The sequence below is a fragment of the Leucoraja erinacea genome, chromosome 17 (genome assembly GCF_028641065.1).
Source record: "Leucoraja erinacea ecotype New England chromosome 17, Leri_hhj_1, whole genome shotgun sequence".
NCBI classification, from domain to species: Eukaryota; Metazoa; Chordata; class Chondrichthyes; order Rajiformes; family Rajidae; genus Leucoraja; species Leucoraja erinaceus.
Window position 1 is genome coordinate 37,148,303 of NC_073393.1, and position 13,612 is coordinate 37,161,914.

The window sequence follows — 13,612 nt, forward strand, 5'->3', positions numbered from 1 at the left end:
CATCATTCCAAATTTTAAACTTTCCAAACATTGCTTTCTTATATACATTTTTTCTGAATTTATAATCATCATTCTAAAAGGTTTAAGGCATGCAAATTAATACATTTGCACATGATAAATTGAACTTATTTAAGTTTTCAAAAACATTATGTGTCAAATTACAAATAATTACAAAATGTGCTACGTTTACTGAAATACAGGCAAATAAAGTGCTGGAAATATTCAGCAGGCGAGGCAGCAACTGTGGCAAGAGAAACAAAGAATTATTCTGTCTTTTTGCCTGAAATGTTTACTTTATTTCTTCCTTTACTGATGCTGCCTGAACTACCGAGTATTCCATCTCGAATAAAAGCAGAATCAGTTTTTATTTCAGATTTGAACATCTCTAGTATTTTGCTTTGCTTTGCTGATTATATTGGTTTGTGAAAGCTTTTAAAATGAGGTTATATTTTCTGAAACATTGTTGCTGAAAAGTTTGCCGCTTCGGACTATAAGTTACTAGTCTAGGTAATTTGCTCATAAATGATGAGAGCAGTGCTTAATTTCTATATATTCATTCATTCATCTCTATAATACTAAAACTATTCCTACTGTTTGTGTTTGTGCCGACGATGTGTCAATCTGCTTTTCCTATCTTCTTCCAAACGCTAGGCCACAACCTTCCCATTTTCACATACCCTACTCAAACTTTTCCCGTCGTGGCGATAAACATCTTCCCGTCGCATTCTCACCTATATTTCAGATGATATTAACCTTTTAAATTTTAAAAACAGTCCCAAAAACACAAATTTCAGAAATTTCAGCAGGACGGGATACTCCGGTAGAGAGGGGCACTCCAGCGCTCGCAGTGAACGAGGAGTGACGGCGGCTGCCAGCGCCCGATGCCCGACACCTGGGACCTGGGCCTGGGCTGGAGCCGAGCCTGATGCTCGAGCTGGAGGGAATGGGAGTGAGCAGGGAATGGGAGGGGAGGAGGGTGAGGGAAATGAGGAGGAGGGAGATGGTGTAGGGAGTGGGGTGGTAGAGGGAGATGGGAGGTGGTGGAGGAGGGAGATGGGGATTGGAGGAGGGAGATGGGGAGGGGTGGAGGAAATGCCCCCTCCCTATCTACCCTCACTCCCACCCTCTCTACCCCCTCCCTCTCTACCCTCGCTCCCTCCCATTCTACCCCCCGCTCACCCTCTATCCCACTCCCTCTCTCTCTCTCTGTCTCTCTATCCCCCTCCCTCTCTGCTCCTCTCCCTCTATCCCCCTCCCCTTCCTCTCTGCTCCCTCCTCCCTCCCCCCCCACTCCTATTCCACTCCCTCCCCTCCCACTCTGCCCCCCCTCCTTCTCTACCTCCCCCCCCCCCCCCCACCTCCTGTTCCACCTGCCCCCCCCCCCCCCTGCCCCTACCACCTCTCTACCTCCCACTCCCTCTCTAGGGATTGAAGAGGGAGGGTGAAGAGGAGGAAGAGGGACTACTGGGGGATGAGGATAAATGAGCCACGCCTGCGCAGTTGGGGGCTATGCGTGAGTGGTGTAATATTGCATTGGGGGAATGGCTTGCGTAAGGGGAACGGGTGAGTGGTGGAACCTTGCGTTGGGGGAGCAGACCCAACAGGTGTGCACTTGGTCTAGTATTCATTTAAAGCCCACATTGAACTATATTTTAATTTGTTAACACAACTCTTAAAAACATCCTTCTGATTAATTGCATTGGCAGTTCTAAAGTCACCACAGAAACGTTTAAGACAAACAACACATCTTAATCTGGTAATGGAATATGCCATTTAACTATCCAGTATTACTGATGGGACTGTAGAAATTAATTAAGTCGCACTGAAAATTATGGAATGTGGTATCCAAAGGCTGAAAAGGGGTTTTGGTTGCATATGGTGCTGCAATGTCAGGATAAAATGGAATAAATCTAACCCACATTTGCTTTTGGTCATGATGATCATGAACCAGTCATGACTAAGAAGGAAACAAATATTTGGGCAAAGGGCAGTAAGAATGACTAATCCATCTGTCCATTCGTTCTGCATCACATTAGCTCAGTAAATATACTGGTAAACTGATGAAAAATCTAGACTGGTCCAGGAACCAAACTGGCTGGTTATCTTCGATGCAGCCGCCCAGAGCTAGAAATACAGCAAAATAAGGATGCAAATGTACAGGATTACTGTAGAATAGCAAAAAAGGATTCAAATATTTCTGATGAAATCCAGGGAAACTATTTTTTCAAACTATTAAATATAAATATAATGTTATTCTACTAATATCAAAATATCATTTGAAATTTCTTCATAAACTCGCCAAATCAAATTATCTTTATAGGAATGTTATGGAATCCATCAAAATGTTCAAGTAACTGTCTTGGACATACAAGTTCTTTGTTACCTCCATTAATTTCCACAATCTTACGCAAACATACCTTGTTTGTAGTTATTACTACCCATATGACAATTAACAAAACCAGTGCACAATAGACCTTTAAGTCTCTGGTGTGAATAATTCTGAATTCAATCATTTAAACTAAGACATTAAAAAAGCTGATTTCACCGGTGTTACTGTTAGTTATTATTGTCACCTTTACTGAGATACATTCAAAAGCTGTTTGCATGCTATCCAGTCAAATCATGCCATACGTGTGCACTATCAAGCCATATAATAGTACAATGGGTAGTGTAAAGAGAAAAATAACAGAGTGCAGAATATAGTGTTACAGCTTTACAGTGAAAGTGCAGATAAAATAAAAAGTGCACCGGTCGCAATGGAGTAGGCTGGGGGATTGGGGCTACACCCTTAGCTTTTGAGAGGAGAGTTTAGTAGTCTAATAAACATCAGGGAAAAAGTTGTTCCTGAATCTGGTGGTACATGCTTTCATACCTTCGTAACTTCTGCCTGACAGGAGAGGGGAGACAAGAGAATAATCAGGATGTAAATGGTCCTTGATTATGTTGTCCGCTTTCCTGAGGCTGCATGACTATAGATGGAGTTTATGGGGAGGGGAATGTGGTTGTTTGTGTGATGGACTGGGTTATATCCACAACTTTTCACAATTTCTTGTGATCTTGGGCAGAGGTGTTGCCAAACCAAGCACCCTATCGGCTGCATGTTGCATGAGTTTTCACTCTCCTGTTAAGGAAGGAGAGGTGTTGGTGCGTTTTCTTGGATGCAGCTTCATTGGGGTTGGTGATATAACCCTCAGGAACTTGAAGCGCTTAAACGTTTCGGCCATTCCGTCACCATTGATGCTGACTGGGACGTTTGCATCATCTTATTTCCTGAAGTCAATAACAAGCTCCTACATAGAGGGAGAGGTTGCCTTGAACCTTATTGATAAGCTCTCTGTCTTCTTCCCGTACCCTTGTCTCATCATTGTTAGAGATTCGGTCCACTCTACTAGTATCATGTGCAAACTTGTAAATGGGCTTAGAGCAGAATTTGGCTGCACAATTTGGAATACTTTGGGATGCATTGTAAGCGGTTGAGAAAGCATCCTTGTGGAGCTCTGGTATTGATAATTATTGTAAAGGATGTTTTTACATATCTTTAATAAGCCTATCCTTATTGATTGGGTCTATGGATCAGAATGTCAGGAATCCAGTTGCATAGGGAAGTGCTGATTCCTAGGTTCAGGACCTTGGGCATTCATCTTTTTATCCGTGTAGCTTACTTTGATGCAACACATGACTCAAGGACCAGGCATTAAATAAAAAAACAAAAAGTTAAGTCATATATATAGCTTCTTTAAGAACTTCAGCAATATCCAACGTGCAAAATTGCATGACAGCCAATCAAAAATGTCAAATAATTGCTCCCATTAATTTAAATATGCTGCAGATACAACGAGATTTTATTTTCAATGCAATCAGATTAATTCATCATTGGAAGAACAGTATGATGACCTTTGAGAAATGCAAGAGCCATACCACTCGTATGGATGTGTTGGAAAGAGAGGCCTTTATATAACACCTTTCAATGCATCAGAAATGTGATCAACTGTCAACCAATATTTTGAGTTAATATTGCTGGATTGTGTCCACAACCTTTAGTCTTCTGACCAGGAGACAAGAGTGCTACCATTGAGCCATGGACGTACTTGGTAGGCTTCTCTTTCTTGCCTGTGTAAATGGTTCCATTTATTTCCATTATGATATTAATTTTAATGGTTTGGTGTTACTCAGATCTTCAGAGGTATAGAATTTATTTATATCTGCCAATAAATTTCACAGCACAAGAACAGGAAATAAAAGATGGCAAATGCACATGTTGGTTCGGAAATAATATTTCTGTGCCAAAAAGCATTGAAAAGGCACAAGAAGTTCAATTTCTGATTATTGTTTAGATGATTTTAGTGCCTCTGAAGACAGAGACCTACCTATCAAGGTTTAGTTACTGCTCGTGATCTTGGTGCTACTATTAATCCCAAATACTGGTGCAAAATCACTGCTGACAGATTAATTGCCAATGATCTATTATCTAAATTTAAACAGCAAAGATTTTCTGCAGTATCTTTTGCCGAATGAAAAATGCTTCACATAAATCACCATCGAGCCAAAGAATTCAACAATAAGAAAAATAACCAAAACATCTTGCATAAGAAGACCAGCACTCAGCTGCAAGTGAGGGGTTGAACTGCAGGGAGTTTGTGGAAGCAATTCCAGAGATTATGACCAAAACAACTGTAGCTGTGCTCACCAATGATGGGTTGGATGAAGTGTAATGACATAGAGCTCTTGGAGACATGTTGGAATTAGGGAGGTTACAAAGAAGTGAGGGAGAGAAAAGTGCCTAGGATGATTTAAACACAATATGAATGGAAGGTGGACCAATTTGGTCATCTGGTGCAAAGGTCATAGTCATAGAGTGATACAGTGTGGAAACAGGACCTTCGGCTCAACTTGCCGACAATGGCCAACAATGTCCCAGCTACACTAGTCCAACTTGCCTGCGCTTGGTCCATATCCCTCTAAACCTGTCTTATCCATGTAAAGGTGATAGATGTACAAAATTTTGTCTGAGTTATAATAAAGCAGCACCATTTTGTTATTAAAACTAGTGTATTATTGTGAATAAATATAATTTCAGTCTGAGACATTTGAAAGAAGTCAACTTGGATTTTGCATGAACTGCAGAAACCAAAAGGAGATTCAATGTTAATTTCACAATCCTACAGCAAGTCATATATGAGTTTAGGAAAACAGTTTGAGGCAGAAGGGTTGAAGTTAAAACATAAAACATCAAGGATTACTTGTAGAACTAAAACGTGACTGAATGATGAAGTATTCATGAGAAAATGCACAAATTAAAAACCACCAGGACAAAACAAGCTGGGAATCAGAAATAAAAACCTATGCATTCAGAATACTGGAGGTGGATTAGAGAGAAAGATGCTTTGGTTTTGGCATTATTCTTAAAAATGGCACAGAATAATTCACTGAATGTTAAGGTTGGTGGAGCAGGAACTTGGGATAAAGAGAATCTTATCCTGGTTCTCCAGTGGTGATAAGTGGCAAGAGCAACAAAAGGGGGAGTGGAACGTTTGAGGGCACTGTTAATTGTGGCACAGGCCAATAAACAGTTGAGGAAAATAGCGAATATACTGGAAGCACTGATACGGAAGGTGGTATCCTCAGAATATGCCTGATAGTGATGTATGACCCTGAAATAGAGATAGAAAAATCGAGGAAGGGAAGAAATTGGGAGCAAAGGTGGTAGATTTTGTGTCATGGTTTCTAATGGTAAAGGGAGCATCAGTGCTTCAGGTAACCAACTAAGGATCCTTCTAATACTAATTGCAGAAATTGAGGTTTGCAGTATCAGACAGGAAGTCGACAACCAGAGAAACAGTAACTCTCACATACATGCATCACATAAAGGAACACTGATATTTAAACAGCAGTAATGTGTATAAGCTCTGCTCTGGCTTTAGAGTATTGGTTTCATAATAAAATAAACAGCTCAGTGTTATAATAATTTAGAATTTCCTGACAGACAGAAACTACAAGCTACCTTTTGAACTCCACATAACGCGAGCAATACAGTGAATTACTTAAAACCCTTCATTGACACAAATGTCATTTTTAACTCTGTACACAGCAATAGTTGTGCTTTCCTTTTCAAAAAATCTCATTTATTTCCTTTGCAAAAAGAGTAAAAAAAAAACATTTAGAATTAAAACCAACCATAAGAATTATGGCTACAACTCTAGTCCACTCTAATAGGCGTGTTGGATCAGTCTGGTAATGGCATTATTGCCAGTATTGGCCCATCAGTACCTCTACTTTCTTAGAAGATTGCGAAGTTTTGGTATGCCGACGAATACTCTCTTGAAAATCTACAGGTCCAGTAGAGAGCATACTGACTGGTTGCAACATGACTTGGTTCGGTAACTCGAATGCCCAGGAACGAAGAAGATTACAAAAAGTGGTGATAACTGCCCAGTCCATCACTGTAATGTCCAGGTTCAGCAGCAGCTTATTCCCAACAACCATCACCCTATTGAATACTACCAACTCCAATTAAGTTCTAAACAACATGGGAGGCATTGATTTTTATCGTTTTTGCCTTTGTTATTGCTTGTTTGTTTTTTTTATATACTGAACTATTTTGTTGTTTATTCTGGTGTACAGAGAGCACTTTGATTACATATATGTTGTGCTGCTGCAAGTAATGTCCCTGTCCCACTTAGGAAACCTGAACGGAAACCTCTGGAGACTTTGTGCCCCACCCAAGGTTTCCGTGAGGTTCCCGGAGGTTTTTGTCAGTCTCCCTACTTGCTTCCACTACCTGTAACCTCCGGCAACCACCTGCAACCTCCGGGAACCGCACGGAAACCTTGGGTGGGGCGCAAAGTCTCCAGAGGTTTCCTAAGTGGGACAGGGGCATTAGAATGCCATTGTTTCATTTTGAGACAAATGACAATAAAACACTCTTGACTCTTGAGTTGATTTGACTCTTGATGATAGTAGACCTGCAATGTTGCGAGGAAGTAAGCATGGGGCGTGGGGATTTAGATCTAGGATTTAGATCCAGCAACAATGAAAGCTACTTATTCCCAACCTGGAAGGTGTGAGACTTGAGGGGATCCCACAAGTTTTGGTGTTCCCGTGCCCCTTCTGCACTCGTTCTTCTTGAAGACAATGTTGTGAGTCTGGGAGAAGTTGTTAGAGCTGCTTCAATTATTTTACAGAAGCAACTAATCCAAGTAAACATGCAATCATCTGCTAACATCCCCATTTCTGACCATTTAATAGATAACTGAGTAAGCAGGTGAAGATAGTTGGGTCTAGGACACTGCTCTACAGCAATGATGTCCTGGGGTTAGAATGATTCACTGCCAACCATCAAAATTTTCTTGTTGACCTATTTACCACAAGAAAGTCAATTTGGCTCCAGCTCCATGCCTATTCTCAAAAGAGTAATCCCATCACTTCCATTTTCCCCTCCTTTTTGCTCTGTATTCCAGTAAATTATTCTCTCTCACATACCTATCTACTCCTTGATTCTTTTGCCACCAACATATACTATGGGAGAATTTAGAGTAGCCAATTATTCTACCAGCAATCCAGAGCAACTTGCAAAAACCAACACAATCATTGGGAGATAGACAGAAAAAGCAGGAGTAACTCAGCGGGACAGGCAGCACCTCTGGAGAGAAGGGTGACGTTTCGGGTCGAAACCCTTCTTCAGATCTGAGAATTACTAGGGACTTTCGATGCTACACTCTGTCAAATGTCACTTCACCGCTGGACATGAGATTTTTGGTCCATGTTTGGACTAACTGGTGAACCTTCCGCGACGTTAGAGGTCCCGACTATTCTCCCAAGATTGCGAGCCCTTGATGGTAAGTCCGCAGGCCGCGTTGGGACTAAGGCTCTTTGTTATAAGAATCATGGAGTCATAGAGCATAGAAACAGGTCCTTCATCCCACATGTTCATGCCAACCAACATGTAACCATCTATACTGAAGTCCGCAGGCCGTGGTGGGACTGATCCCAGGCAAGGGATCCGCTCCGATGTTAAGTCCGCACCGCGTGGTGGGGCTCACGACAGTCCGAGGCGGCTTCCAGCTCCAGCGATGGTAGGCTGCAGAACCCGGAGAATGTGATCTGAAAAATTGATCACATCTCCGGGAAGGTAGGAACTTGAAAAAAAGTTCCCCCCAATCCCCTCCCCCCACATAAAACAAACCAAAGTACATTAAAACAAAAACTTTTAACAAACGCTAAAAATAACAAAAAGATTTAAAAATAGCAAAAAGATGAAAAAATGAACAGACTGCCAGCAGGGCTGCCATCTCCCCGGCGCCCCTGATGGTACAACAATTGAAAAATATTCTACAATTTCAATGCAATGACTGAAATAATATTCAATGCAAGAACTGTATATAAAATCAAACAATTAAAGTAGAGACAATGAGAAGTGTGGAGCAAGGAACTGCAGATGCTGGCTTACAAAAATACCCCGCAAAGTGCTGGAGTAACTCAGTGGGTTAGGCAGCATCCTGAAATGTCACCTATCCATTTTCTCCAGAGATGCTGCCTGACATGCTATATTATGCTAACACTTTGTCTTTTTTTTAAATTAAAAATATTGTACATTTCCATAATTACATGCACAACCATTACATCAACTTAAAATTATCATTTGTAGGCATTACAATACAATTACTAAAATACAATACAACTACTTAATATTTGATATTAGGTCATAAGATTAAAATTTCACGAGGAAATTCAACATTTTGCTGAAGCAGAAGACTATATATTTAGAAATTTTGCTTTAATGTTTAATTGGATAGTCTCATTGTAGTACACTAATGTAAATATAAATAAAAAACTATTGATTTTGTGACAATGTTGTTGCAGTACAATAATTTGATGAATAATCATACAGCAAAATGGCAGGTAAAGCCCACTCTTGATTGCATGATAATCATATTCTCATACTTTCAAATTAAAAAAAATTGTAAGTAGTTTTCATTAAAAAACCTTTGATTAAACCTATATGGAAGTTCAATCCTCTTCATATTCAAAGTTAATCAAACAATTTCCTGCTAAATCACACAAAGGGTGGTGGGTGTATGCAGGGCTGCCAACAGTGGGTGAGAGTTGGGAGTGAGAAATTGCGAGAGACCAAGCCCGATGGAGCATAGCGACCGGGGGGGGGGGGGGAATTGGGTGGGAGGAGGGGGTGGGTGGGAGGAGGGTGTCCCCCTCCCATTGGAATTGTGTAATGTGGTGCATACTGCAGCGAGTCTTTTAACTTACACTTGAATACAATATATATGCTTTAAATTGGATTGGAGCGTTTTTGAAAGGGGGGAGGCTGTGCGATCACTGACCACTGGCCTTGGGGGTACCCGGTGAGGGAGTGGAGCAACCGAGTGGGGAGAGAGTGTGGAAGAAGGGGGTCCCCCCTCCAAGGGTAGGAACTTTTTGAAATTTGATGTATTAAAATCATGTTTTAGTGCACTGTAGAAGTATGTTCAATGTTTTTTGAATGATGTAATTTTTAAGAGGTAACTTTTTAAGAGGTAACTTTATCCACACAAAGGGTGATGGGTGTATGGAACAAGCTACCAGAGGAGGTAGTTGAGGCAGGGACCATCCCAACATTTAAGAAAATGTTAGACTGATATATGGATAGGACAGGTTTGGAGGTATGGACCAAAAGCAGGTAGTGTAGCTGGGACATGTTGGCGGGTGTGGGTAAGTTGCGCCGAAGGGCCCGTTTTCACACTGTATCACTCTATGACTACATTATACCTCAAAATCAAGTGATCGAGTTTTATTGCCATATTCTCAAGCATAGAAATATAGAAAATAGGTGCAGGAATAGGCCATCGGCCCTTCGAGCCAGCACTGCCATTCAATATGATCATGGCTATTCATCTAAAATCAGTACCTCTTTCCTGTTTTTTCCCCATATCCCTTGATGCCGTTAGCCCCAAGAACTAAATCTAACTCTCTCTTGAAAACATCCAGTGAATTGGCCTGCACTGCCTTCTGTGGCAGAAAATTCTACAGATTCACAACTCTCTGCGTGAAGAAAGTTTGTCCTCCATCTCAGTCCTAACTGCCCCCCCCCTTTATTCTTAAACTGTGACCCATGGTTCTGAACGCCCCCAACATCGGGAACATTTTTCCTGCAGTTACAGTAAGTGAAAATCTAGCAGGCAAGCAGGATGCTTTCTCCAACCACCCACATTTGAAATCCACTATCTCCCACCGTTTCTACCCAGTGCTTGGTACTTACTTCCAGCAGCCACTGGTTGTCCCCCAGGATGCACTCTCTCTCCTCTCAACCCCCCTCTCTCTTTCCCCTCCATCTCTCTTTCCCCTCTCTCTCCCTCTCCGCTCAACCCTCTCTCGCCCGTCTCCCCTCTCTCTCACTCTCCTCTCTCTCCCCTTCCCTCTCTCCCCTCTCTCTCTCCCCTCTCTCTTTCCCCCCTTCAGTCCCCTCTCTCTCCCTCTCTCTCCCCCTCTCTCTCTTCTCTCCTCTCTATCCCCTAACTCTCTCTCCCCCTCTCTCTCCCTCTCTCCCTCTCTCTCCCTCTTTCCCCTATCTCTCTTTCTCCCTCCCTCTCTATCTCCTCTTCTCTCTGTCACTCCTCTCACCCTTCCCCCTCTCCCTCTCTCTCCCCTCTCTCTTTCTTTCTCCTCCGTCTCTATCTCCTCTTTCTCTTCCCCCCCTCTCCATCTCTCTCTTTCCCCCGTTTCTCTCTTTCCCCTCTCTCTCCCTCTTCTCCCCCTCTCTTTTACCACCCCTCTCTCTTCCCCCTCTCTCTCCAATTCTCTCCAACCCTCTCCACCCCTCTCTCTCTCTCCATATATCCCTCTCCCCATCTCTCTCTCCCACCCTCCCTCTCTCATTCCCTCTCTATCTCACCCCTCTCTCTCTCTCTCCCCCCCCTGTCTCCCTGTCTCCTCCCCCTCTCTCTCTCTCTTCACCCTTTGAGAGTCTGTCCCTTCGACACAGAGACTCTGGCGGCAGCGGCGCCTCCGACGCCCCCGACGGCCCGGGACACTCACACTGTCCGGAGTGCTCCATGGCCGAAGCTGCAGCGAGCGACTCGCTAGCCGCGCAAATACTCGTCAGCCCCGCAAACTCACCAGCCCCGGCTCCCCGCATCTGTATCCGCCCGCTGCTTCCATCCCTCCCTCAGCCCCGGCTCTCCAACACCCGTGGACCATGCAGTTTATCCGAGTTTTGAAATTTTTGTTGATCACAGAATTTCTCACCACAGAGCGTGAGAAATTTCTGATCAGCGTGAGGGCGTGAGAGTTTGTTTGAGGGCGTGATTCTCACACTCAAAGCGTGAGAGTTGGCAGCCCTGGTGTATGGAACAAGCAGCCAGAAGAGGTTATTGAGGCAGGGACTATCCCAACATTTAAGAAACAGTTAGACGGGTATATGGATCGGACAGGTTTGGAGGGATATGGACCAAACTCGGGCAGGTGGGATTAGTGTAGCTGGGATATGTTGGCCAGTGTGGGCAAATTGTGCCGAAGGGCCTGCTTCCACACTGTATCACTCTATGGCTTTAAATCGTGCAGAATTATAAAAACAGATCATTCAAGGCCAGACCAAGGTGGATAGGAAAACATGCAAAAATCAGTGGAAAGAAGTGGTGACTTCCTATGGTTGCTAAGCATTGATTCTTAGAATGAAAAATGATGCTGCACGAAGGAAGCCATTTTGATCCAGGTAAGCAGTGTTGGCTTGTTGATTAAACTATCCAATTAACTTCTTACCCACTACTTTTCTTATGTCCTGCAAATCTATTCTTTCTGATATTCTGTAAATGATTTTTATCCCTTGATACTATTTTGGAAAATCTCCTCTGCATCCTCACTAAGACTGTAACAACTGTCCATAAAAATTGAGAATAATTACAATCATTTTGATCCCCAAATTCCTACATATATAAGCAAAAGATCCACTGGTTTGTTACTTTTGTGTAGATTTCTCAAGAAATCCCCTTTCCTGCACCCCATATAAAATTACACCATGTTCTATCCATATTCTTCCTATCAAAAAGTATCAGTTCACGATTCATGCAATATTTTTACTATGTCATTCCAGTAGCTTCATTAAACTCTCCAGAAATGTATTTGTGAATCATGTACAATACTAATGTGGTTTATTCTACACCATTCACTGAAGCAGTCCTGTAAATCAATCATTTACACCAGACTCCAACACAAGAGCAGTCTAAGAAGATCAGTGCCGGCTGCTTGGAAAAACTAGATGTACGCTATAAATCTCAGCCTTACCACCAAAGGTTCACACCATAAGAATCAATTTTGTGTTAGAAGAAAACCAAGTACTTCATCAATAAATATCTCAGCAAGTTGAATTCAAAATGTAAAATTAGGAGAAGTATTGTTCTGTGGCTGTACAATGGAGTATTCACGGTTTAACGGGCTAAAATTCCTCATATCCTTGGAGTAATACTTTTATCACCCAGTGGCTGGGGAGAACATGACTGCTGACAATTTTCCATTCAGTAACCAAACCTATTAATAGACAAGCTGTTTATTTCCCAGTGAATGGTAGTCTGCAAATGTTTGCTTAATGAAAAAAAACTTTCCAGTTTCCTTACCCAGGAGGTAGCGCTTCCAAGTTTTGGGCTAGTGCCTGAGACAGTTCTGTCAGGGCAGAACCTTCTTCTGACGTCTGTTCCACAGCAGACGAGCTAGTGGTGCCAGTGGTTGAAGAACTGAAGGCTGGGGCTGGGGCCGGGGAAGGTGCTGCAGCAGGTGAACGTGTAATGGCTGGTGGAGCTGCATGACTTGGTGCAGCGTTACAGTTCTCATTGTCACTTTCATTTGAAGTAATCTCACCATTCACTGAAATTATAATAAAATAAACTTACACTGGATGAATGGATAATTGCTCAAGAAACATTAATTAACATTACCTTAAACAATCAGGTTTATAGTAAATTTGCAAAAGTCAAATGAATTAAAAAGTCAAATGACACTGTTGAAATTAATTATTGAAAGTAAGTTACTTGCAACATTTAGAACTATGTTAAATGCAGTTAACATTTATGAATTACTCCTTCTGAGCACCATTAATATCATACAATAGGCAATTATTACACAAAAGCCAAATCTTAAAATTTTGCAAAATGGCCATGAACCACATTATACTTTGTTTTTAACAATGTATTTTTGCTGACATTGTGAAACAAAATCAAAATGCAATGAACAAATTTTCCAGAAAAAAAATTGTATACTAATTATATAAATAATTGTATAATAATTCTGTACAATGCACAGGAATCCTGTTCAACCACTTGCCCCCAAAGCAGAATTGTTTACTAAGTGAAAGTTCTGAATCATTGCTATTTTATTTCCTTGCTTGGTTTTTGTGCTTAAAAAAAATTTTTGAAAAAGGAGCATGAATTGGAAACATTCACCACAATGAATTTACACCTAACAAGTTTGAGGGGTGATCGAGGAAACTTTTTCTCAAAGTCAAATGGAATTGGAATTTTCTTTTTGGGGAATTGGTTAAATTAAGTTCATTTTTCAGGTCAGGGGAAAATCCCTCAGTATAACAAAATTCATAAAAATGAACAAATATATTTTGTAAAGACTTAAATTAAGT

General features: G+C 41.6%; 1 protein-coding gene across 2 annotated transcripts in view; it reads right to left on the reverse strand.

Annotated features, from left to right (window-relative positions):
• Positions 1-13,612, reverse strand: part of wwp2 (WW domain containing E3 ubiquitin protein ligase 2) — a 169,442-nt gene that overhangs the window by 69,565 nt on the left and 86,265 nt on the right. For both annotated transcript variants that reach the window (XM_055648966.1, XM_055648965.1), the window contains exon 8: positions 12,600-12,846. In XM_055648966.1, coding sequence (XP_055504941.1) covers positions 12,600-12,846 — 247 coding nt within the window. The remainder of the gene's footprint in view (positions 1-12,599; positions 12,847-13,612) is intronic.